The following is a 27830-nucleotide window of genomic DNA, read 5'->3' on the forward strand; positions in this document are numbered from 1 at the left end:
TCTTTATTCCCAAATCCCCTTTCTGGCTTAAGTCCTCCCTCCACCACCTCCAGTTTAAATTCCATTTGGAATGTTTTGGAGGACCAAGAAACAAGCTCTCCTTCCAGTCCTACTGTCTCTGCCTCTTCCTTCCTTTGTTCCCCCCCCCCCCCCCCCCCCACATCAGTCTGAAGAAGGGTCTCAACCCAAAACGTCGCCTATTTCCTTCACTCCATTGACGCTGCCTCACCCGCTGAGTTTTTCCAGCATTTTTTGTCTACCTTCGATTTTTCCAGCATCTGCAGTTGTTTTCTTAAATGAATCTTGGAAAAGACTGAACCAGCAGGCAACGGCCCAAACGAATGAACGACCGATGGTGGGGCCCCGGTGGTGGAATTTTCTTATGTTATACTATGTTAACATGTTAATAATAACATTAATATTAACGTGTTAACATAGAAAACGTCATTGGTACAACTAAAGAAAATCACGGTACAACTAAAGAAAATAGCACGTCCTTTGAGCAAAGGCAAAAAAAGGCTGATTTACACACTCGATCGTGAAAAGGGCATCCCGGTGAAATCATCAAAAATGGCACATGGCATTTATGGAAAAATCCTGGTTCTAGTAATCACATAGAATAAGAGTGTTATTTAATTTTAAATGTTTGCATGTCCCCCTTAATATTGATGCATAATGTTTTTATTCATGTCTTGTTTCCTGTAATTAATTTACAGGCCTACTGGAGAGGATACGTTAGAAGAAGGATTTTTCAGAGAGAACGGCGATTTTGCATTTGCATGCAAAAACACATAAGGATGAAAATTGCAGTTGCTTCTTACAAACAAACTTTATGGGCTGCTGTTACCCTTCAGAGGCATTTCAGAGCACATCTGCTGTGTGTCTCTAAGCAAAGGAATTACTTAAGATTGAGAGCTTCCGCTATTACATTACAGTCTGCGTTTAGAAGGTGGCAAGCTCACAAAATGGAAAAGCAGATCAAGGCAGCAGTGGTACTGCAGAAATACACAAGGGGATTTCTCTCCCGAAGCAACAGACTTCAACGCTCCATATCCTTGTTGCAAGCACATGCTAAAGGATATCTCATAAGAACTGAAATGCGCAGGAGGAAAAATGCTGCTATTACCCTAAAGAAATACATACAGGCTTATGTTACAGGAAAGCACGAATACGAATCTTATCAGAGACTCAAGTGGTCTTCCAGAGTAATTCAAACTTCTTATCACTTAAAAGTCAGAAAGCTTGATCGTCAAAATCAGTCAGCTGTACTCATCCAATCAACATTTAGAATGTACAAGCAACGAAAAAGATATGTTGCCGTCCAGAAAGCTGCTGTGGTCATGCAGTCTTCAATAAGGATGCACTTGGCTCAAACTAGGTTCCTTCAGTACCGGCAAGCCGCAGTTACCATTCAAAGGCACTTCAGAGCTAAACGACAGGGGCAGAAAGAGATGCAGCACTATCTGAAACTTCGGCAAGTAGCTATGAAAATCCAAGCAACCTTTCGGGAACAGCAGACACAAACAGAAGCCAGTAAAAAACAAGCTGCTGTTACAATACAATCTTGGTACCGAATGCACAGAGGAAAACACAAATATCTATATGCCAAAAAAAGTTGCATTAAAATCCAATCATGGTTTAGATGCTGCATGACTCAACGAGCCTTTCATTCCAAGAAAACTGCAGCATTTACCATTCAGAAATATTATAGAGCTTGCAGAGAAAGTAAAGCTCAACGTGAGAAATATGTGTTAATGCTCAAGGCAGCAATAACTATACAGGCTTGCTTTCGTGGTATGAGCATTCGTCAGCTTGCCAGAAAAGTGAAGGCTGCACGAGTTATTCAGTCATATTGGAAAATGAGAAGAGAGCGATTGAAGTTTTTGTATTATAGACAATGTATTATTACACTGCAGGCCCATGTGCGAAGGTCATGTGCTCAGAAGAGATACCACTCAGTGAAAATAGCAACCTGGGCATTGCAGGCACATTTTAGAGCTATTTTAGCTCAGAAGAAAGCACAAGCTGAGTATAGGACAGTGAGGTCTGCTGCTATTGTCTTACAGTCTGCATTCAGGCGGTTACAAACAAGAAGACAAATTTGCCTGTCGCAGTCAGCTGTGAAGATCCAGTCTGCATTCCGTGCATATATTTCACGAAAGAAATTCATGCAAATTAAAAATGCAGCAGTCAAAATTCAGGCCTCTGTAAAAATGATCCAAGCACAAAATTATTACAGATCGCTTAAAAAGGCTGCAATATGTATCCAGAGACGTTACCGGGCTAACAAGCTATGTTTCGAAAAACGAAAAGAATATCTGAGAAAAAAGGAAGCTTGTATATATCTTCAGTCTGCTATTAGACGGCACCTCGCTCAAAAGCATTTGTATTTGTGTCGACAAGCTGCAATTAAAATTCAATCAGTGTTCAGAATGCATAGACTAAGAAGCCAATACCTTAGGATTCATCTTGCTGCAGTCATAATTGAAAGAAGATTCCATGCCTACCAGGAAGGAACTTATCAAAGGCAGAAGTTTCTAAGAACCAAAAGAGCAGTAATATGTTTGCAGGCAGCATATAAAGGTTATAGTGTTTGCAAACAGATAAATCTTCAACATAAAGCAGCTAGCAAAATCCAAGCAGTTTTTAGAGGGCATACTGCAAGAATAAAGTACTTGGCAATGCAAAACGCTGCTATCGCAATCCAGAATTGGTACAGAAGTTACAAAGTTGGACAACAGCAGCGGTTTAAGTACCTTGAGATTAAGGCATCAGTGATTATTCTTCAAGCAGTGTTCCGTGGATTATCTGCAAGGGCAAAACTACAAGTGCAATACAAAGCCGCAGTGACCATTCAAACTGCCTTCCGAAGGTTTAGGGCACAGACCCAGTTTGGAGTGTTAAAAGGTGCTGTAGTAACTGTTCAAATTCATTTTAAAGCAAAGTTGTTGACAAGAAAAGAACGTTGTGCATACCTGACAATGCGCCAATCAGCAATAACACTCCAAGCAGCTTATAAAGGTATTATTGCAAGGAAAGAATTTAGAAGGAAACGGAAGGCTTGTATTGTAATACAAGCGTCTTTCAGAATGCACAAAATGTGCGTAGAATTTCAAACTAGGAGACGGGCAGCACTGATCATACAAAAGAAATTCAGAGCTCACATTCAAAGCAAACGTCAACGGCAACAATATCTAAATATGAAAGTGGCTGCAGTGTTGCTGCAAGCTGCATTTCGTGCCATGAAAGTCCGGAAAAAGCTGGAAGAAATGCACAAAGCTGCAACTTCCAGCTGCAACAATTATACAAAGTATAACTAAATGTTTCCTGGCTAAGAGGCACTACAACTATCTTAAAACTGCTTCAATCATTCTGCAAAGGCAGTTTAGAGCTTTGGTACTGACCAGACAGCAGCGAAAAATCTATCTGTGTATTCGCAGGGCAACGCTCTCTATTCAAGCTGCCTTTAGGGGTATGAAGGTACGGAGAGAGATCAAGGACAAACAGAAGGCAGCAACTGTAATCCAAGCAGCATATAGAATGCACAGAGTACACCTTCCATACAGGGCAATGAGATTGGCAGCTATAATACTACAAACCCATTATAGGGCACACCTTCAAATGAAAACTGATCGCAAAAATTACATGAAGATCCGCAGCAGTGTTTTGCTATTTCAGGCTAACTATCGAGGAATGGTTATTCGAAAGCATTTACAGTGCATGCACAAATCTGCCAGGGTCATACAGACTTATTATCAAATGCATAAACAGCGGCAGTATTTAAAGAAACTCCACTGGGCGGCAACTGCTATACAGCAACGATACCGAGCTTGTCAGATAAGAGATGCCCATGTGAGACAGTATAATAGTTTGCGAGAAGCAGCGGTTTGTATTCAAGCTGCTTTCCATGGCATGAAGGCAAGGCAGCAACTCCAAAGAACTCACCTAGCTGCAACAGTTATCCAGAGAAGATTCCGAGCTTTTGTTGACCGGAAAAAATACCTGTTACTTAGAACTGCAGCTTTAGTAATCCAACAGCAGTACAGGGCACATGTACTGGCCAGAAGTCAAATGCAAATGTACATTACGATCCAGAGGGCAACGCTATCTATTCAAGCTGCCTTCAGGGGTATGAAGGTACGGAGAGAGATCCGGGACAAACAGAAGGCAGCAACAGTAATACAAGCAGTATATAGAATGCACAGAGTATACCTTCCGTACAGGGCAATGAGATTGGCAGCTATAATAATACAAACCCATTACAGGGCACACCTTCAAATGAAAACTGATCACAAGAATTATTTGAAGGTGCGCAGCAGCGTTTTGCTGCTTCAGGCTGCCTGCCGAGGAATGGTTGTTCGAAAGCATTTGCTGTGCATGCACAAATCTGCCAGGGTCATACAGACTTACTATCAAATGCATAAACAGCGGCAGTATTTAAAGAAACTGCACTGGGCGGCAACTGCTATACAGCAACGATACCGAGCTTGTCAGATAAGAGATGCCCACGTACGAAGGTATCATACTCTGAAAAGAGCCACAGTTTGTATTCAAGCGGTTTTCCGCGGAACAAAGGCAAGGCAGCAATTCCAAAGAACTCGTGTAGCAGCAACAGTTATCCAGAGAAGATTCAGAGCTTTTGTTGACCGGAAAAAATACCTGTTGCTTAGAACTGCAGCTTTAGTAATCCAACAGCAGTACAGGGCATGTGTGCTGGCCAGAAGTCAAATGCAAATGTACATTGCGATCCAGAGAGCAACGCTATCTATTCAAGCTGCCTTCAGAGGTATGAAGGTACGGAGAGAGATCCGGGACAAACAGAAGGCTGCAACTGTAATACAAGCAGCATTTAGACGGCACAGAGTACACCTTCCTTACAGGGCAATGAGATTGGCAGCTATAATAATACAAACCCATTACAGAGCACACCTTCAAATGAAAACTGATCACAAGAATTACTTGAAGGTACGCAACAGCGTTTTGGTGCTTCAGGCTGCCTACCGAGGAATGGTTGTTCGAAAGCAATTGCAGTGCATGCACAAATCTGCAAGGGTCATACAAACTTATTATCAAATGCATAAACAGCGGCAGTATTTAAAGAAACTGCACTGGGCGGCAACTGCTATACAGCAACGATACCGAGCTTGTCAAATAAGAGATGTCCATGTGAGACAGTATAATAGTTTGAGAGAAGCAGTGGTTTGTATTCAAGCTGCTTTCCGTGGCATGAAGACAAGGCAGCAACTCCAAAGAACTCATGTAGCTGCAACAGTTATCCAGAGAAGAGTCCGAGCTTTTGTTGAACGGAAAAAATACCTGTTACTTAGAACTGCAGCTTTAGTAATCCAACAGTGGTACAGGGCACATGTACTGGCCAGAAGTCAAATGCAAATGTACATTACGATCCAGAGGGCAACGCTATCTATTCAAGCTGCCTTCAGGGGTATGAAGGTACGGAGAGAGATCCGGGACAAACAGAAGGCTGCAACAGTAATACAAGCAGTATATAGAATGCACAGATTATACCTTCCGTACAGGGCAATGAGATTGGCAGCTATAATAATACAAACCCATTATAGGGCACATATTCAAATGAAAACTGATCACAAGAATTACGTGAAGGTACGCAGCAGCGTTTTGCTGCTTCAGGCTGCCTACCGAGGAATGGTTGTTCGAAAGCATTTACAGTGCATGCACAAATCTGCCAGGGTCATACAGACTTATTATCAAATGCATAAACAGCGGCAGTATTTCAAGAAACTGCACTGGGCGGCAACTGCTATACAGCAACGATACCGAGCTTGTCAGATAAGAGATGCCCACGTGAGACATTATAATAGTTTGATAAAAGCAGTTGTTTGTATTCAGGCCGTCTACCGCGGGATCAAAGCCAGAGAATTGGTTGAAAAAATTAAGGCAGCACGCCAAATTAATTCATTCTTAATGATGTGCGTCACAAGAAAACATTTCTTGATTCAAAAGGCGGCTATAATCACTCTGCAAGCTTCATTCCGTGGATACCGATCAAGGGTACGCTACAGAGCTATGCGTCAAGCAGCCATTATGATCCAGAGATGGTACAAGGCATGCAAAATAGGGCGTTCCCAGTTTGTGCAATATCAGTCAATGAGATATGCAACCATTACTATTCAGGCTACCTACAAGGGTATGTTGGTTAGGCAGTGGGTTAAGCAAAAGCGGGCTGCTGTAAAAGTTCAGTCAGTACTCCGTATGATTTGGTATAGGAAAGACTTCCTCAAACTGAAATCTGCTGCAATTGTAGTGCAGTCTCACTACCGTGCTTATGAAGCCAGAAAATTATACAGAGCACACATCAAAGCCACTCTTGTATTGCAAAGACAATATAGATCCTACTTCTTAATGAAGAACCAGAGATGTGCCTACTTAACATTCCGACAGACAGTCATCAGCCTTCAAGCCAGAATACGAGGATTTATTGTACGAAGAAGCTATAAAAAACTTCATCGGGGTATCACGAAAATTCAGGTACCATTTCTCGTAGTTGATTTAAACTAGAATATGTACAGTATAACCTATTGCAATTTTAAGGTTTGAATAATAAAAATAGAATAAAATCAACAATTGGGCTGGCATAGCGTTACTGTTGCTGCCATACAGTGCTAGAGACAATGGTTTGATCTTGACAGTGGGTGCTCTCTATGAAGTTTGCATGTTCTCCCTGTGGCCGCTTAGGTTTTTTCCGGGTGCTCCAATTTGCTCCCACATTCCAAAGATGTGCAGGTTTGCAGGTTAATTGGCTTCTGTAAATTATTCCTGGTGTGTCGAATGGAACTGGTGTACGGGGTTCGCTGGTCAGTATGGATTTGGTAATCCGAAAGGCCTGTTTCCACGCTGTATATCTAATCTCAACTAAACTAAACTAAATTAAAAAGTGGAGGAGCATTTGACTGGCAGATTTTTTGGACTATTACACTGCTAATTCACTTATTTTTAAGATGTTACACAGAATGATACATTTTTCAGTGTGTCCAATGGGTTGAAAGAGAATGTTGGAACTGGGGCTCCAGTAAATTGAAAATAGCTCCAGCTAATAATTGAGCCAAATGCTGATCATCTGGGATTGCTGAATAGTTGGCAGGCAGAGCATTGGAATGCTACTGTATATTGCATTAAATTAATTGAGTGGTGATAAAGAGGAACGTTTTTTTTCCCCTCAGGATGTTTAATGTTCTTAAAATGAGAGTTTGCAGAGAACAGCATCTGGACAACTCCTTACATTTTTTAGATAACTTGCTCATCCAAAAAGGAGAAGACCTTGCATGTGTGATGGTGTGAGGTGCATGGTGAAATTCATGAGGAATGTTTAAAAAGTGGTTTAGTTAATATTATTTTTGCAGGCTTGTTATCGTGGAAAGAAACGGAGGCAAGTATTCCTTTGCTACAAGGAAGCAGCATGTGTGATACAACAACACTACAGAGCTTATTGTGAAGGAAAGGTTGAACAAGCAAAATACTTCAAAATGAAACATGCTGCTTTAAAAATACAGGTATTTCCTTTGAAATATTTCTGAATCCCGGTTAATGAAGGGTCTTGAGTTGTACCTTCAGAAAAATTTGCCCAAGCTCCCCTGCTCTTGGTAATTTTGTCTATTTTTTTCAAAAGATATCTCGTGACCGAGGTTTGTCAAATAATGTGCATATTTATCACTTGATTTTAAGGTACTCTAAGAGTTAATGATTTGCAAAATATTCAAGATGTGACATTGTCTTAAATATTGACTTAAGGATTTGACCAATTGACTTTCTCTTCTCAATTCGTAAAAATGTTTTTTTGGATTTAATTCCACAAACACCTTTAATGTTCTGTTTTTAAGTTGGTAATTGAATGCGAGTTGAGGCCTTGCAGCATGACGTTATGGCTTGTTACAAGCTTGCCAGGACTCTACCGACAATGAAATTATTATTTTCTTCTACACCTGTTTACCATGCTGCTTTTGCCAGCCTCATGAAAACAAAACTACAATGAACCTTATCAACCTTATTCACATACCTGCCAACATATGAAAATGAAAAATCGTATTCTGAGTGCGTGGGTTGATGAAGTGTGAGCACCAAAGGCGATCGGCCATTAAGGGTGGGGTCCAGAAGCCCGCTTTAGCTCCTGGACTTTAAGGTTTTTTTTAGTAGTTTGCTGATATCGTGATATTCAGAGCTGCCAAGTTTTGTCAGAGCATTTCAGTATTACCTGAAAATCAGTATTTTGCTTAGGAATCAGTATTTTTACACTGTGCCAATTTGCTGGATTTTTAACGATTCATGTATCTCAGCTGGAGCTCCTGCAATTTCTTGTCTAGGATCCCAGTGTCCTTGGATATATCCGATCAGGCCTAGGAGATTTATCTACCTTCATATGCCTTACGAAGTCCAGCACCTCCCTGACTGTAATGTAGACTGTTCTGAGGGTTATTAACTGTACCTAGGTCTCGAGCCATATTTTTCTCAATAGTAAAAGCAGGAGAAATTGAGGACTCTGTCCAACTCCTGAGGCTCCATGCAAATTTATTTGGTTTCAATCCACCATCTGAAGAATCTTATTTACAAGAGTTTGGTAATGTGTATGTGCTTCTTCTGTGGTTGGTAAGCGTTAGTAATTTTTCTTTAAAATCTGTTCTCATCAACACTTGCACTTATCAGCAAAATTGAACTTGCACATTTTGTTTTAATTTCAGGATTCATACCGTCGATACCAAGTTAGGAAAACAACTGCTGCATCAAAAATTCAGGCTTGGTTTCGGGGTCAAGTTTTACGTCGACAGTACAAGGCCTTTCTTGCTTCAATCATTTTCATCCAAAGGCATTTCAGAGCAAAGCAGGATAGATCCAGGTAATCACCTACAAGGGACATTGTGTGGGCCTTTAGCCACAAGGGCCACATCTGACTCCCTCTTAAATATAGCCAAAGAACTGGCCTCAACTACATTCTGAGGTAGAGAATTCCAGAGATTCACCACTCTGTAAAAAATGTTTTTTGTCATCTCAGTCCTAAAAGATTCCCGCTTTATCCTTAAACTGTGACCCCTTGTTCTGGACTTCCCCAACAACATCGGGAACAATATTCCTGCATCTAGCCTGTCCGACCCCTTAAGAATTTTGTAAGTTTCTATAAGATCCCCCCTCAATCTTCTAAATTTTAGCGAGTACAAGCCGAGTCTATCCAGTCTTTCTTCATATGAAAGTCCTGACATCCCAGGAATCAGTCTGGTGAACCTTCTCGGTACTCCCTCTGTGGCAAGAATGTCCTTCCTCAGATTCGGAGACCATAACTGTACGCAATACTCCAGGTGTGGTCTCACCAAGACCATGTACAACTGCAGTAGAACCTCCCTGCTCCTATACTCAAATCCTTTTGCTATGAATGCTAACATACCATTTGCTTTCTTCACTGCCTTCTGCACCTGCATGCCTACTTTAAATGACTGGTGTACCATGCCACCCAGGTCTCGTTGCATCTCCCCTTTTCCTAATCGGCCACCATTCAGATAATAGTCTACTTTCCTGTTTGTGCCACCAAAGTGGATAACCTCACATTTATCCACATTATACTGCATCTGCCGTGCATTTGCCCACTAACCCAGCCTATCCAATTCACTTTGCAGCCTCCTAGCATCCTCCTCACAGCTAACACTGCCCCCCAGCTTCGTATCATCCGCAAACTTGGAGATGTTGCATTCAATTCCCATGTCCAAATCATTAATATATATTGTAAATAGCTGGGGTCCCAGCACTGAGCCTTGTCTAGTCACTGCCTGCCATTCTGAAAAGGACCCGTTTACTCCTACTCTTTGCTTCCTGACCGCCAGCCAGTTCTCTATCCACATCAAGACTGAACCACTAATACAGTGTGCTTTAAGTTTGTATACTAATCTCTTATGTGGGACCTTGTCGAAAGCCTTCTGAAAGTCCAGATATAACACATCCACAGGTTCACCCTTATCCACTCTACTAGTTACATCCTCGAAAAAGTCTATAAGATTCGTCAGACATGATTTACCTTTCATAAATCGATGCTTTTGTCCAATGATTTTACCACTTTCCAAATGTGCTGCTATCCCATCTTTAATAACTGACTAGCAATTTCCCCACTACCGATGTTAGACTAACTGGTCTGTAATTCCCCGTTTTCTCTCTCCCTCCCTTTTTAAAAAGTGGTGTTACATTAGCTACCCTCCAATCCTCAGGAACTACTTCAGAATCTAAAAGGTTTTGAAAAATTATCACTAATTTTTCACGGCTTGAAGCAGCGCTGACGGCACGTGGGCTGCACAGCCTTTCAAGGGTTACAAGCACTGCGGATGAAAGGCATGGAGAATTATGCCTACCTAAGAAATCGATCTTTTAGATAGGCATAATTCTCCCATGCCTTTATTATTTATATTTAGTTATTATCATTTTATAATTTTATTCAGGGTAGGCAGTGCCTACCTTGCCTACCCTGACGTCACGTGCCTGCTCTGTAGTCCTCTTTGCGCTGCAATACCGACACATCCAATTTCACCATCTCCCCTCAAATTGCAGATTAAAACTTATGTGGTCGCTATTTCCTAATGGTTCCTTTACCTTTAGTTCTCTTATCAAATCCGGTTCATTACATAACACTAAATCCAGAATTGCCTTTTCCCTGGTAGGCTTCACTACATGCTGCTCGAAGAATCCATAACAGAGGCACTCTACAAATTCCCTTTCTTTGGGTCTAGTACCAACCTAATTTTCCCAGTGTACCTGCATATTTCTACATGCCAATTTTATCTCTCGATGTAACTTGTACTCTATATCCAGCCTATTATTTGGGGGGCAGTAGTTAGCTCCTACTTGAGTCTTTTCACCCATATAATTTCTCAGCTCTATCCACAACAACTCTACATCTGATCATCTGTCATCTCTCGCTAAGGACTGATGTTCATTCCTAACCAACCAAGCTACCCCACATCCTCTGCCCACCTTTCCGATTGGACGTATAACCCTGTATATTCAGCGCCCAGCTCTGATCCATTTCATGGCTGCCAGTTTCCAACTGTGCTACAAGCTTATCCAATTTGTTCCTCATGCTACGTGCATTCGCATATAATACCTTCAATTTGGTGTTGACCACCCCTCTCACAACCATCCCGATTTTACTTGACCTTACTCTCTTCTCCCTTTTTAAACTTTCTGTCCTGTTATTACTGGAGACTTCCATGACCTTTTCTGCACTCTCTTTCCCGTTAACTCCACGCATACGCTTCCATGTTGTTGATCCCTAAGGAACGTCCTTTTTTGTGTCTATCATCGATTTAAACCAGCAACTACAGTTCCTTCCTACACAATTGAATGTGATCTATATTCTCAATACTGAGATCTATAAACAGTTATCGAGTCATAGATTGATACAGTGTGGAAACTGGCCCTTCGGCCCAACTTGCCCACATCGGCCAACATGTCCCAGCTACACTAGTCCCACCTGCCTGCGCTTGGTCCATACCCTCTAAACATATCCTTTCCATGTACTTGTCTAATATTACTTTTTAACCATATTGATTCCCTGGTCAATATCTAGCCATAAGAAAACATCCCTTTGGTTCAATAAATGATTTAATGCCACATCCCTTTATTGGTACTCAACAGGCTTGTTATCATTAGTAGCCACATTCCCTTTAGTAAGAAACTCCCTATATTCCTAACAAGATTAATTGTTTTAGGATCAGGCCACTGGTCCTTTTGTCTTCGCAACCATAATGCGAGGAGCCAACAGGTCAGTAGAGTCCTCCTCGTGTTTCTCTGTACATTCTTAGTTGGACTCCCAAGCTGTTAGCTCAGTTGCAGCAGTCTTGTGTGTCCTGTTTAAGAGGACAGGAACTGTTTTTCCACTTGCACCAACATTCCGTGCCATAAAATTATACACATTTTCTGTCAAATTTCCTGAATTAGAAAGATACTAATTTGTGTTAGAGTGTGAGTAATGGGGAAGGGTCCAGAAGTTACCACTGGTTTTCAAGAAATGAAGTTGCAAATTAATATTGAGAACAAATCACCAGTGTATGTAGATGGACACAAAATGCTGGAGTAACTCAGTTGATCAAGGTGCATTTCTGGAGAAAATGGATAAATGGTGTCATCTAATCATTTTCAGATGCGTCTTGACCTGAAACGTCACCTCCTGAGAATTCTCCAGAGATGCTGCCTGACCAGCTGAGTTACTCCAGCATTTGTGTCTATCTTTGGTATAGACGAGCATTTATGGTTCCTTTTTATTTCTAATGTACATGGGTTGTTTTGACGAAGTTGTCTTTGAATGTTAAGTCCTCTAAAAGTTAAATGTATTTTGATTAAATTAATAACATTTGTAAATTTTGCGTTTGCAGGTTTCTAAAAATCCAAGTTGCCACAATTGTTATTCAACGTAGATGGAAAGTGGCTGTGGCAGCAAGGAAATTGGAGCATGCAAAACGCACAAGAGCCAAGGCAGCTGTCAAAATCCAGGCCTTTTGCAAAGGATGGAAAGTCAGAAACCAAATGATCAGGGTAACTTTTTTATAGTAATTTGCAACCTGGTGAAATAAAAACAAGTTGCTGGGAACACCGGAGGTGAGAAAAAGTGTGGAAAGTGAAATAGGAGTCGGCCAAGCTGCTCAATAGTTGTATAGTGCACAGGTCAACTCATTCCTGATGCCTGCACCTATGCATTATAGTACAAAACGTCAGAGTGAACTGTGGGCACTGAGACGAGGGGTAAAGCAGGAATGGTCTGAGGGGACAGGATGCACTTCTGTGTGACATTCTAGTGTATGCAGTGAAGCCACAATCTAGACCTGTGGCATTGCATAATGATTGCCTATTTTTCTAATTTGTTCAAATAAAATATTTGATATGTTCATAAATTTTAATGACCAGTGAATGTTTATTTTTTTCAATAGTAATACTTATCAATTCTTTATATTTTAAATGTAGAGGTGCATTTTTTAAAATTGTGCTGTGAAAATCGGAGATAATAATGGCTTTAATTGCATTGTTCAACAATAATAGAATACCAATATTTTTGAACGTCCCAATGGAAACAGAGACATAATTTCTGATATTAAGTTCTCATTGTGTTCAAATCCTTCAAGTAGGTATGTTGCAAAGCCTACCTGAAGCGTCGCTGAAAATCTGTTCCAGCCCTTGTGTGCGATTTTGGCGCCGTTTAGAGGGGGGCGGGTTTAAAACGCGATTTCCCCTAGGCTGTTCAAATCGAGGATGTTCAGCCTAGTTAATTATTAATGAAAAATTGCTGGAAGATTCCGTCGCTTTAGCTATTATTACTTTTAAGGGCTTTATCTAGTTGTTATAGTAGTTTAAAAATTAACCTCTAAACCCCCGACGTCCGGCAACCGGCCGGATCTCATACAGGGGACAACAGAAGGTAGGCTGTTTATTTTTATATTAAAAAGGGCTTCTTAAGATCCCTTTATACAAAGTTTAATGTTGCGAGTAGCTAATTATGGCCCCATTATATCCCGCAGTATTTTTCTGGGCATTTGAGGGCACAAATCCACCGCAATGTGATCGTTCTAAAGCAGCACGTTCACAGGATCCCACTAGAAAGCTGATTTAAATGGACTTTAATTTACAGCAATTGAACACTAAATTCCTTCCATTTGGCCTATAAATTAATGTCAATGAGATTTAAAAATCATATTTTATTGTGAATTATTTGTGAATATTATTTGGACACTTAGGCTATTTAAAAATGTTGATCATTTATTAAGAAATGGATAGATATTTAGATCTAGTAATTGAAGTTTGAAATTAGCTACAATTGGGTAACTAACTAATTATATGCTTTAATTTTAGGTTATCCAAGTAAGATTGTTTTATATTTGTTTCAGAATGCTTCAATCTACGATAACTGAAAATTTCATTCAGTTCTCTTAATTTTTAAGAAAGTTATGGGCTTTTGACTGTCCACGATCACAGCTTTTTTGTTATGTCCATAGAAAATCAATAGGGAACAAGTTGCTAATTTCCGAGTATGAAAATGGCCATAACTTTTTAAATACTTGAGATATGAAAGTGAATTAGGTGTCAAGTTAAACTTATTTTTATGCTTTATCTGATGGGATAAATTGCAGACTTGATTAACATTTTGTAACATTGCTACTTCAAGGGATTTGAATTGGCTGCATCTTCCTTCGATCCTGCAAAACAGATCGCTGCATTCCTCCAGTTCAGGGCTGTTGTTTTGACTTAATTTGTCACAGCACTGATGACCATGTAACACATTGTCAAAACTTTGGATTACTCTTTTACCTCATATAATAAGAATAGAGTTTTATTCTTGAATGTATATGGGTTGGTAAGATTGCTAGCATCTTACATTCTCCATGTGCTTAAGTATGAAGACAAACCAGTCAGTTCCAGGATCGTGGAAGGAATGTATGTCGGCACAAGATTTCACTTAGATCATAAGAGCTACAGGCCCAGAATGACAATTTACGTTAGTCCAGAGAAATTTGTTCTGAATATAATGCTCACTCAAAGCCGCTGGCCGTAGTGCTGTCCCAAATCAAATCAAGTGGGGTTTTTTTTGTATCATCATTCCCCTCCCTTTGTTAATTTTCTTCTCCACCTTAACCCTATCCACACTCATACATGAGCTTTTCCTCTGCAGAAATCAGTGTATATTTTTAACATCAGCAGAATGGTTCCGTTTCTGGTTTGTCCAATATTGAATGATTTACACTAGATTGGAAACTATGTTTACGATGGGAGAGTATTTTCCCCCTTCTGTTTTGGCAGATTTGAATAATTTCTTCAATAGACACAGTCAATTTATATTAAAGGAAAATGAATATTTAAAGTTCATTCTTTTATCTTAAAATTAAATGTTCATACATTGATTCAAGATGTAGCAGTATCCAATTTTGTTTGTTGTTTTGTGATGGAATATTTTTATTGGTCACTTAAAACCATAATTTATATTCCATACTTTAAACAAATAGCTTATTTTTGTTTTGGGTAGAGCAGCTTTGGGTTGTTGTATCTGGATTGACATGCTCTCTGATTGCAAGACTCCTATGCCACAATGAAAGCTCCCATCACCATTTAAAGCCTGCACTTGAAGATCACTGCACGGCCCCAAGCTATTTTCACCTCTTTGCCCTGCTTTGCAGTCCACGATTCATCAGTCAATGCATTAGTTTAACTGCATAATTGCTTGTTTCTTTTCCAGTCATTAAACTCTGCATAGAACTTGGAATTTGCCCCACTGTTTACCCCTCCCCTCATCTAATAATTTAATTTCTTCAAAGAACCTTGTTATGCTTACAAAGCACGATCCATTGATCCAATATGTGAAATTGAATGAAGCTTAATTAGTTGGAATGAATGAAACTGCCACATCATTGTACTCTGAGTGCTTATCATCTTTCATTGGAATTGCAGAAACATGAAGCAGCTTCTCTAATTCAACTTACATTTGGAGCTTATACCCAAAGAAAGAAGTTCCTTCAGCAAAGAAAGGCTGCAATGGTTATACAGAGACAATACCGAGCATGGCATCTTGCACAAATTGAAAAGGCGAAATACAATAAAATTAGGAAGTTGGTGATTTGCTTGCAGTCCCTTTGTCGTGGGTGGTTGGTTCGTAAAAAGGTATTATTAGTAATGCTGTTACTCCAGCATTTTGTGTCTTTTAACATTGACAGTTTGTAGAAAGTTGTAACAAGACTATCATTTAGAGTTCAAATTTGAATATATGAACTGTAATGACTGGAATGCTGTAAAAGGGTATTTTACTGTGGTATGGTCATGCCATATTAAATAATAATCTTTTTACTTATCCTCATTTACAGCTTGCTGAGAAAAAAGCAGCACAAAGAAGGCTTTGTTTCATTGCTGTTGCATATCACAATATTTGCGCTATTAAGATTCAGAAGGCATTCAGAGACTATATGGCTCTTAAACGTGCGAAAGACAAGATCAACTCAGTCATTTATATTCAGGTAATAAATAATGGAAAAGGTGAACTTCTTCTCGCTGATCAACCTTTTTTTAAATTTCAGAAAATCTAGAGTTTGACATGCTAACAGAAGAACTAATCTGGTCACCATGTTATAATATTGTAATATAATTATTGTTTGGAGGGGTTATTCCAGACTTGTTATTTACTATTTGCTTCAAAAGATTCAAGGATCATTTTAACAGTTTTAATCAGTACTGAAAAACAAAATGTTCACATCTACCTAACATATCCATGAGATGTTCAAGAGCTAATAAAATATGACAAATTCCTCCTTTATCACAGGTATGTTGTAATTGTGGAAGGGAAGACTGAAAGGTAAAGGGAGAAATGAGAGTCCATCTAGGTCAGGCAAAGAGAAAAGAGGAGCGGAATAGCTGGACGGTACCCATTTCTCTCTTTCCCTTTCCCATTTCTACTTTCCCACCCACTCATTTCCTTTCAGTGATATTCCGTTCTCTGGCTTCACAATTCACGTCCTTTCCCCTTAAATCACACTTTTTGTCTTTTCATGTCTGGCCTTTGGCACCCATCTCATAGAAACATAGAAAAGATGTGCAGGAGTAGGCCATTCGGCCCTTCGAGCCCATTCAATATGATCATGGCTGATCATCCAACTCAGTATCCTGTACCTGCCTTCTCTCCATATCCCCTGATCCTTTTAGCCACAAGGGCCACATCTGACTCACTCTTAAATATAGCCAATGAACTAGCCTCAACTACCTTCTGTGGCAGAGAATTCCAGAGATTCACCACTCTATGTGTGAAAAATGTTTTCCTCATCTTGGTCCTAAAAGATTTCCCCCTTATCCTTAAACTGTGACCCCGTGTTCTGGACTTCCCCAACATCAGGAACAATCTTCCTGCATCCAGCCTGTCCATCCCCTTAAGAATTTTGTAAGTTTCTTTAAGATCCCTCCTCAATCTTCTAAATTCTAGCGAGTACAAACCAAGTCTATCCAGTCTTTCTTCATATGAAAGTCCTGACATCCCAGGAATCAGTCTGGTGAATCTTCTCTGTACTCCCTCTATGGCAAGAATGTCTATCCTCAGATTAGGAAACCAAAACTGTACGCAATGTGGTCTCACCAAGACCCTGTACAACTGCAGTAGAACCTCCCTGCTCCTATATTCAAATCCTTTTGCTATGAATGCTAACATACCATTTGCCTTCTTCACTGCCTGCTGCACCTGCATGCCTACTTTTAATGACTGGTGTACCATGACACCCAGGTCTCGTTGCATCTCCCCATTTCCTAATTCAGATAATAGTCTACTTTCCATTTTTTGCCACCAAAATGGATAACCTCACATTTATCCACATTATACTGCATCGGCCATGCATTTGCCCACACACCCAGCCCATCCAAGTCACCTTGCAGCCTCCTAGCATCCACCACACAGCTAACACTGCCCCCCAGCTTTGTGTCATCCGCAAACTTGGAGATGTTGCATTGAATTCCCTCGTCCAAATCATTAATATACATAGTAAATAGCTGGGGTCCCGCTACTGAGCCTTGCAGTACCTCACTAGTCACTGCCTGCCATTGTAAAAAGGACCCGATTACACCTACTCTTTGCTTCCTGTCTGCCAGCCAGTTCTCTATCCACATCAATACTGAACCCCCAATACCGTGTGCTTAAAGTTGTATACTAATCTCTTATGTGGGAACTTGTCGAAAGCCTTCTGAAAGTCCAGATATAACTTCATCCACTGGTTCTCCCTTATCCACTCTACTAGTTACATCCTCGAAAAATACTATATATTCGTCAGACATGATTTACCTTTCATAAATCCATGCTTATTTTTCTCCAATGATTTCACCACTTTCCAAATGTGCTGCTATCCCATCTTTAATAACTGATTCTAGCAGTTTCCCCACTACTGACGTTAGACTAACTGGTCTGTAATTTCCCGTTTTCTCTCTCCCTCCCTTTTTAAAAAGTGGGGTTACATTAGCTATCCTCCAATCCTCAGGAACTACTCCAGAATCTAAAAGGTTTTGAAAAATTATCACTAATGCAGCCACTATTTCTGGGGCTACTTCCTTAAGTAGTCTTGGATGCATCCTATCTGACCCTGTGGATTTATGGGCCTTTAATCCATTTAATTTACCTAACACCACTTCCCGGCTAACCTGGATTTCACTCAGTTCCTCCATCTCATTTGACCCCCGGTCCCGTGCTATTTCCTGCAGATTATTTATGTCTTCCTTAGTGAAGACAGAACCAAAGTAGTTATTCAATTGGTCTGCCATGTCCTTGTTCCCCTTATTCACCTGTTTCTGACTACAAGGGACCTACATTTGTTTTAACTAATCTTTTTCTCTTCACATATCTGTAAAAGCTTTTGCAGTCAGTTTTTTATGTTCCCTGCCAGTTTTCTTTCATAATCTATTTTCCCTTTCCTAATTAAGCCCTTTGTCTTCCTCTGCTGGACTAAATTTCTCCCAGTCCTCTGGTAGGCTGCTTTTTCTGGCTAATTTGTATGCTTCATCTTTTGGTTTGATACTATTCCTGATTTCCCTTGTTATCCACGGATGCACTACCTTCCCTGATTTATTTTTTTGCCAAACTGGGATGGTGCGTCGATCTCTAAAAAGCTGAGGCCACACGCCAACTCTTGGACACCTCCTCCTATTTACCCCTGGACCATGACCCCACTGACGAGCACCAGGCCACCATATCTAGCACCATCACCGACGTCATCAACTCCCACGCCCTGCCCGACCAAGCTTCCAAACCTCATCGTTCCCCAGCCCCGCACGGCCCGGTTTTACCGGCTCTCCCGGCAGACCCATTGTCTCTGCTTGTTCGTGCCCCACCGAACTCATCTCCACATACCTTGACTCCATACTATCCCCCTTGGTCAAATCCCTTCCTACCTATGTTCTAGACCCCTCAGACACTCTCCGCCGCCTCCGCGCATTCCACTCTCTAGGCCCTCACCCCCTCATCTTCACCATGGACGTCCAGTCACTCTACACCTCCATCCCTCACCAGGATGGCCTCAAAGCCCTCCGGTTCTTCCTCGATCAGAGGAGCAACCTATACCCAGCCACTGACACTCTCCTCCGCCTAGCGGAGTTGGTACTCACCCTCAACAACTTAACGTTTGACTGCTCCCATTTCCTCCAAACACAAGGCGTAGCTATGGGCACACGCATGGGCCCCAGCTACGCCTGCCTCTTTGTCGGGTATGTCGAACAATCCTTGTTCAATACGTACCAGGGCCCCATCCCCGACCTCTACCTCTACCTCCGTTACATTGACGACTGCTTTGGGGCCACCTCCTGCACCCTCACACAACTGACTGACTTCATCCACTTCACCACCAACTTCCATCTGGCACTCAAATACACCTGGACCATTTCCGACACTTCCCTACCATTCCTTGACCTTACCATCTCCATCGCAGGGGATAGACTTCTGACCGACATACACTACAAGCCCACTGACTCACATGGCTATCTGGACTACACGTCTTCCCACCCTGCGTCCTGTAAGGACTCCATCCCCTACTCCCATTTCCTCCGCATACGCCGCATCTGCTCCCAGGATAAGACGTTCCACACCAGGGCATTGGAAATGTCCTCGCTCTTCAGGGAACGGGGATTCCCCTTCTCCACCATAGATGAGGCTCGCACCAGGGTCTCTTCCATACCACGCAACACTACTCTCTCTCCCCATCCCCGCACTCGCAAAAAGGGCAGAGTCCCCCTAGTCCTCACCTTTCACCCCACCAGCCGGCAAATACAACAAATCATCCTCCGCCATTTTCGCCACCTCCAACGTGACCCCACCACTCGCCACATCTTCCCATCTCCCCCCATGTCTGCCTTCCGCAAAGACCGCTCCCTCCGCAACTCCCTTGTCAATTCTTCCCTTCCCTCCCGTACCACCTCCTCCCCGGGCACTTTCCGTTGCAACCGCAAGAAATGCAACACCTGTCCCTTTACCTCCCCCCTCGACTCCATTCAAGGACCCAAGCAGTCGTTCCAGGTGCGAGAAAGGTTCACCTGTATCTCCTCCAACCTCATCTACTGCATCCGCTGCTCTAGATGCCAGCTGATTTACATCGGTGAGACTAAGTGGAGGTTGGTCAATCGTTTCGCCGAACACCTCCGCTCAGTCCGCAATAACTAACCTGACCTCCCGGTGGCTCAGCACTTCAACTCCCCCTCCCATTCCCAATCCGACCTCTCTGTCCTGGGTCTCCTCCATTGCCAGAGTGAGCAACAATTGGAGGAACAGCACCTCATATTCCGCCTGGGTAGCCTGCGTCCGGGGGGCATGAACATTGAATTCTCCTAATTTTGCTAACCCTTGCTGTCTTCTCCCCTTCCTTAACCCTCGAGCTGTCTCCTCCCATCTCCCTGCCCTCGGGCTCCTCCTCCTCCCTTTTTCCTTGCTTCTCCCCCACCCCCTATCAGTCTGAAGAAGGGTTTCGGCCCGAAACGTTACCTATTTCCTTCGCTCCATAGATGCTGCTGCACCCGCTGAGTTTCTCCAGCATTTTTGTGTACCTGGGATGAACAATTGTTGTAGTTCATCCATGCAGTCTTTAAATGCCTTCCATTGCAAATCCACCGTCAACCCATTAAGAATCAATTGCCAGTCAACCCTCAAAGTTACCTTTCTTTAAGTTCAGGACCCTTGTTTCTGAATTAACAATGTCATTCTCCATCCTATTGAAGAACTCAACCATATTATGGTCACTCTTGCCCAAAGGGCCACGCCCAACAAGACTGCTAACTAACCCTTCCTCATTACTCAATACCCAATCTAGAATAGCCTGCTCTCTCGTTGGTTCCTCTGGATGTTGGTTTAGAAAACTATCCCGCATACATTCCAAGAAATGCTCTTCCTCAGCACCCTTGCCAATTTGATTCACCCAATCTATATCTCTAACCAGCAACGCTACCCCACCTCCTTCCCCTTTCTGTCTATCCCTCCTGAATATTGAATATCCCTGGATGTTCAGCTCCCAGCCTTGGTCACCGTGGAGCCATGTCTCCGTGATCCCAACTATATCATAGTCATTAATAGCTATCTGCACATTCAACTCATCCATCTTATTACAAATGCTCCTTGCATTGAGACACAAAGCCTTCAGGCTTGTTTTTACAACACTCTTACCCCTTATACAATTATGTTGAAAAGTGGTTCTTTTTGATTTTTGCCCTGGATTTGTCTGCCTGCCACTTTTACTTTTCACCTTGCTTACCTATTGCTTCTACCCTCATTTTACACCCCTCTGTCTCTACGCTCACACATTTAAGAAACCCTTTCCCTTTAACTCCATCCTCAACTATCCCATTTGACAGTGGCAAAACTGCCTGCCAGAAAGCTAGTCCCCCACCTGTTAAGATGCAATCCGTCCAATTTGTACAGTTCCCCTTACTCCAAAACAGATCCCAGTGATCTAAGAATCGAAATCCCAGCCCCGTGCACCAGTTCCTCAGCCACACATTCATGTCCCGTATCACCCTGTTTCTGCTCTCGCCAGCACGAGGAACTGGAAACAAACCGGAGATAACAACACTGGAGGTCCTGCTTTTCAGCATTTTTCCGAGCTCTCTAAAGTTACGCTGCAGAATATTCATCCCCTTTTTTCCGACATCGTTTGTGCCGACATGCACTACCACTTCTGGCTGTTCACCTTTGCCCTTGAGGATTTTCTGCACTCTGTCCGTGACATCCTGGATCCTGGCACCAGGAAGGCAGCACACCATCCTTGAATCCCGTCTGTTGCCACAGAAATCCCTGTCCGTACCTCTCACAATGGAGTCTCCCACTACAATGGCGTTGCCTGACTTTGGCCTTTTTGGTTTTGGTTCAACAGCCCTATTCGCATCGCAAGCCAGTCCGCCGCTCAGTGTAAAAACGTCTTCTGTCCCGACAGCATCTAAGTGGGTAAACCTGTTCACAAGAGGTACAACACCCGGGGACGTTTGCAATCCATGCTTCCCTCCCTTTCTCACTGTCTCCCACCTTCTCTCTTCCAGTACCTTACGTGTAACAACCTTACTGTAGGACTTGTCGAGGAAGGACTCCGTTTCTCAGACGGAACTGAGGTCATCCACTTGCTTCTCCAGTTCCCCAACACGGTCCTTCAGGAGCTCTACCTGGATGCACTTGTCACATTTGTAGCAGCCAGAGTCACCAGCAGTGTCCTTGAGATCCCACATATAATAATAAATTTTATTTTTGGGCGCCTTGCAGACATCCCAAGGACACCTTACAAAGATTAACAGGAATAAAAAACATATTGTCTGAATAAAATAAATAATAAAGACATCACAGAAACACAAATTAAAAACATAATTCAGTCCAAAAACAAAAAATCAAAAACACAATGTGAAGAGAGAGCAGCGGCAGCTAAAGCGCGCCAGCGTACACTCTCTCTTCACAGCAGCCATCTTGAACAAAGACTAACAGGATTACGTAGAGACAGAAAATCATCCCCCCACAATGGTTACCACTGTGGGGGAAGGCACAATGTCCAGTCCCGAACCCCAAGTTCACCCAAAGTCAGGCCTATTGAGGCCACCACAATTGCCTCTACGGAGGCCCGATGTTCCTGGCCGTTCTCACCAGGTGGTCTTGCTCCGACGTCGGGAGAGTCCTTTCAGCACTCCGAGCCCACTGGTAGGCCGCGAGGACGGGTCGAAGGGCAGCCGGAGAAAAAGCTGCCTCACCGACCAGGTAGGGACCTAGAAATAAAATTGCCCCCTACCCCCCACATTTAAAAAGTCCATTTCTCCAAACGGACGAGACAGGACTTACTAAAAAAAACTTTTTTAAAAAAAGCGAGTTTAACTGACGGCTGCTGGTTAGCAGCCGTTCCTCAAGATGGCTCCTCCTCCATATACAACAAGTATCACACTGAATCAGCTTGCCTGACATCTCCTTCTTTCGTCTCTCCCTCTGCAGTGTTTTGCGTAGCCTCGTCGCCGAAGACTCGAGCCAAAGACTCACACTTTACTCACAGGGCCGCTCCCTGACTGCCGCTCCCTAAGAGCAGTCTTGCTTATATTGACTGATAAATTGCCTAATTTACCGATTTACAAACCAAATTCCTCAGTTTTCAACTGTTTTCCCCGCTTTGACTCGCTTCTCTCCTCCCACTTGGGCTAGAACCAATCAGTGTTTTCTCTTGCTTAGCTTCTCCTGCTTGATCTCCAATCAAAAATCTTCCTGCACCTGTATCCACCTATCACTTACCAGGCTTTGTTCCGCCCCCACCATGCCTCCAGCTTTCTACTTCTTGCGACAATCCGTCTAGATAGATAGATAAATACTTTATTGATCCCCTCAGGGAAATTCAGATATCCAGTAGCCAACACAGTCAGAACATAAAGCAGACAATACATAAATGCAATAAATACTTAAAAAGAACCCAATACATAACTATTAAAAAGGCAAAGCATCCCCATACAGATTAACAATCAATATTATAAAATCTAATGGCTGCAGGGGTGAAGGATCTTCTGAACCGCTCGGTTCTACAGCGCAGGGAGACGAAGAAGTTCTCCTGGTACGCAAACTGTAGTGGGTCGAGTGCGTGCTGGACTTGTCTCAGGAGACGAAGAAGTAGCCGCTCCATTGTCTTCATGATATGAAATGTGAAGTCGTCGATCTCAGTCGGCCGCCCTGCTTTGGGAACCGGCACGAGACTTGATGTTTTCCACAGACCTGGTACCCTCTCAGACTGAAGACTCGGGTTGAAAATGGTCTGTAGAGGCTCCGTATGCTGAGCTGCACAGTCTTTCAGTAGCCTAGGACATACACCATCAGGACCAGCTGCTTTACCAGAGCACAGCCTCTTCAGTTCACCTCTCACCTCGTCCGCCATGCCGGCATAGGAGATGCTGCCTTGTGGAGGTGATGGTGGGGGAGAGGCTGTACCTGCAGAGGTAGGAGGGAACACCAGATCAAACCTGTTACAAAACAGGTTAAACTTATTGGGCTTGTCCACATCTCCTGACGGCTGGCTTCTTTTCTCCTTGAAGCCAGTGATGGTCTTCATTCATCTCCACACCTCTTTGATGCTGTTGTGCTGCAGTTTCCTCTCCAGCTTCCTTTTATAGTCCTCTTTTGCCTGCTTCAAGCTCCTTTTCAGGTCATGCTGTACCCTCTTGATATTTTCCCGGTCACCAACCTTGAAAGCCTCCTTTATCTCTTTTAGGAGGCTCTTGATATTGCTTGTAATCCAAGGTTTGTTGTTGGGAAAGCAACAAACAGTTCTTACTGGTACAACAACATCCTAACCCAAAATGTTGCCTATTCATGTTCTCCAGAGATGCTGCTGAGTTACTCCAGTATTATGTCTTTGTGTAAACCAACACCTGCAGTTCCTTGTGTCTGAAAAACTTTCCAATTAGTTTGTAAATAGTGATTCTATATACCCCTGCCTGAGCATAAACTGTTTGTCCAACCGTCAAAAGCAAAATGCATAAGGAGCAAAACATTGCCACAGCCACCAGCTGCTGCCTTACAGCTAGCACCCAAGTTAAACCCTAACCTCTACCGTGTGTGGCGTTTGCATGTTCTCCCTGTGCTTGGATGTTCTCCAGGTGTTCTGGTTTCTGCCCATATACACTATGTCTGCGTGTTGGTATGTTCATTGATTATGTAATGATACAATCTGTGCGGCAGTAGTGGTGGGGGGGGACAACTTGTTTCTATACTGTGTGCCTTGGACAGCCCATGATTTTTTTGTTTTTATTGTCAAAGTCTTTCAGGTCTACCTCTGACTGATACACAAAGATGTATTAATTTCTGTGAAACAAATCAAATTATCTTTCAAAATTGTTGTTTCCCCCCCTTGCATTATAGAGATGGTTCCGGACTTGGCTGCAACGCAATCAATATATCAATGAACGTGAAAAGATCATTGTATCACAGCGGATTGTGAAAGCCTGGCTGTTGCGACGGCACAGAGCAGCTGTTGTCATTCAGAAATCTGTCAGGAAGTTTCTTTTTAATATCCAGGCAAAGAGAACTTGCCGTGGAATTATCAGAATGCAGGTTAGTTATTAGTGTCGTTGGAGCATTCAAAACGTTATTGTAAGAAGAAAAATGCGCATTTCATTGTTTTGTGTGTGTGGAAAGACGTGTTGCATACCGATTTAGTTTTACCTATCAAAAACATATATAAACCTCTGCTGAAGTAGTTAGAAACTCAAATATTAGTTTATAACGGCTTTGGTGAATATGAGATTTTTTTGTAACAATGCATCTATTTATTGAAGAGTATATCGACAAATGTCTCATTTTTGCAGGCTGTGTGGAAAGGATATTGGTTGCGTAAGAAAATGAGCAATCCTCAAATCATTGCGATCAGACACCGCATACAACAGGCCAATCAGAACAGCCATGAGGAACAGAAATTATGCAACAGAACGGCTGTGGCTGTGGATTACATTCTTAAATATAAACATTTCTCCTCCATTCTTGCAGCCTTACAGCATTTAGGTTTGTTGTTATTCATTTTCCACAAACTTTATAAATCAAAAAGTTATTGAGCAGTTTCCAATAACATTTGAAATTCAGCATACTTCGTAAAGTTTTTTTTCTTGTACATTTCCCATGTATGATTCTACGTCCATCGATTCAAACTGATTTCCTCCAGTGGTTCTTATAATTCTCACATACTTACCCAAGTGTTCTGTTTCACTTGCCCTGCTTTAGGATTGGTGTCATTAAGCTGAAAAGAGTGCAGAGAAGATTTATGACGATGGTGACAGGACTTAAAGGCATGAGCTTTAGGGAGAGGTTGGGCAGGCTAGAACTTTATTCCTTGGAGCGCAGGAGACGGAGGGGTGATCTTATCCAGGTGTATAAAATCATGGGTATGTAAAATGAATGATAGGGTGAATGCGGTCTCTTTTACACGGGGTAGGAGAATCAAGAACCCGAGGGCATGTGTTTACGGTGAGAGGGGAAAGAGTTAATAGGAATTAGCTGCCCTTTAACTTTGACCCCTTCTTGGTCTGCGCAGTCGCCCTATACATTCTTCACAGATTCCCCTGATTTACAACAATATTACCCCTCATTCTTCTCAACTCCAGTAAGTATAGGTTCCATCTATCTCTGCTTCAGCTCCTCATCACAAGAATCCAACTAGTGAGCCTTGTATGAATTGTCTCCAATGCAATCACTGTGGAGATTAAAATCTGCATAGTCTTTAATACTCCATACCTCTTACAGTAAAGACCACTATTCCATTTGCCTTCCTTGTTACCTGCTGCATCTTCATGCCAGCTTTGTGTCATGTGTTATCACTGCACATTCCCTTGATCCACAACATTTTAGTTTAGTTTATTGTTAAGTGTGCCAAAAATACAGTGATAAATTTTGTAGCCCCACTCAGTTTAAATAATTTGCTTTTCCATTCTTCTTTCCAATGTGGTCATCTTTGCGTTTGCTCAAATTATATTTTAGCTGCCAGCTACATGTCATCTTTTTAACCTATCTATATCTGAGCCTGAAGAAGGGTCTTGACCCGATACGTCACCCATTCCTTCTCTCCAGTGATGCTGCCTGCCCCGCTGAGTTACTCCAGCATTTTGTGTCTATCTTCTATCTATATCCCTTCGCAAACTCATTGTGTCTACACCTATTTTTGTATCTTCTAGTTTAACTGTAGAACATTCAGTCTTTTCATTCAGGTCATCGTTCAATATTATAACTAGTTGTGGCATCATCACTGGTGGACAAAAATGCAGGCATCATCGCTGATCAGTTACTGATTTGCCTCGGTTATTGACTGGAGTTATACTGGTTACTGATTGCCTATATGGAGTACCTAAGGATGAGGGTTTCAAGAGCAAATAAGGCAATATCCTTGTCAATCTTCCCTGCACCATTTCTAACTTTATGCCATCAATGAGTGTTGAATGTGATGCAGAAATGGAGTAACTAAAAGTCATGACTTTGCAAGGATACCATGCAGGTGAGAGATGCATAGGAAGACCCAAGTGTTTTCAGTACAGGGACAGGAAGAGATGCTATTATGGTAGATTATTTGGGAATGGCCATGGATAGAAACAGAATCAAATAAGAATTGTCCATCTCAGCTGAACCTATACAAAGAAATTGAGGAGAATTATGTGGCCAATTGTGAGAGTGGGTGTAGTGAGATTGAGAATAATAAAAATTGACCATATACCCCAATCGTTCACAGGAGATCTGCAGTATTATAACTGGCACTAAAATATTATTAAAAAGGTTGCATTGTGTAATGGCACAATGGATGTGGGTTTGGATAGCACCAACATCTCCTTAACTACAGATGATAGATTACATCATTTGTTATGCACTTGTCAAATTTTGTTTGTTAACAGCTTTGCAGGTTTGAAAAGAAAGGCAGTATTTGAGAAAGCAAAGGCATTTATTGTTGGCTCGCATGTGTCTAGGAAAGAAAAGGGAGTATAACCAATTTAGTGGCTCGAATTAAAGGAGCACGAGCCAGGTCCAGCAAACAAAATGAGTAAATGGGCGTGATATTAGAAGAAAAACTAAGGAGAAAGTAGAGAAAAGCTTGTGTGAAAGGGTGGGGAGGATCATTGAGGAAAGTTTGGTATTGTGCGCTGAGGAGACGTGCAATTTAATGCTGGTGAGAAGGAAGTCTGATTGCTCGAACTTGAAGATGGTTTAATATAGAAGAGAAATCCAATTGACTCTCTTTTCTCACATGTATTGTGATGTTTGGCCATATTTTAAAATATTTTAAGTGTAAATTGGTAATCTCAGTCACTGATTTAAGAATTCTAATTCTAATCTTAAAAGATTGACTAGTTTTTCCATT

General features: G+C 42.0%; 1 protein-coding gene across 1 annotated transcript in view; it reads left to right on the forward strand.

Moving 5' to 3' along the window:
• The window catches only part of aspm (assembly factor for spindle microtubules), a 68667-nt gene that overhangs the window by 31970 nt on the left and 8867 nt on the right, over window positions 1–27830 (forward strand). Inside the window, 9 exon segments of the mRNA XM_055642415.1 lie at window positions 717–3278; window positions 3280–6507; window positions 7380–7529; window positions 8712–8866; window positions 12381–12540; window positions 15439–15648; window positions 15849–15998; window positions 24857–25048; window positions 25303–25495. Coding sequence (XP_055498390.1) covers window positions 717–3278; window positions 3280–6507; window positions 7380–7529; window positions 8712–8866; window positions 12381–12540; window positions 15439–15648; window positions 15849–15998; window positions 24857–25048; window positions 25303–25495 — 7000 coding nt within the window.

The sequence above is a fragment of the Leucoraja erinacea genome, chromosome 10 (genome assembly GCF_028641065.1).
Source record: "Leucoraja erinacea ecotype New England chromosome 10, Leri_hhj_1, whole genome shotgun sequence".
Taxonomy (NCBI): domain Eukaryota; kingdom Metazoa; phylum Chordata; class Chondrichthyes; order Rajiformes; family Rajidae; genus Leucoraja; species Leucoraja erinaceus.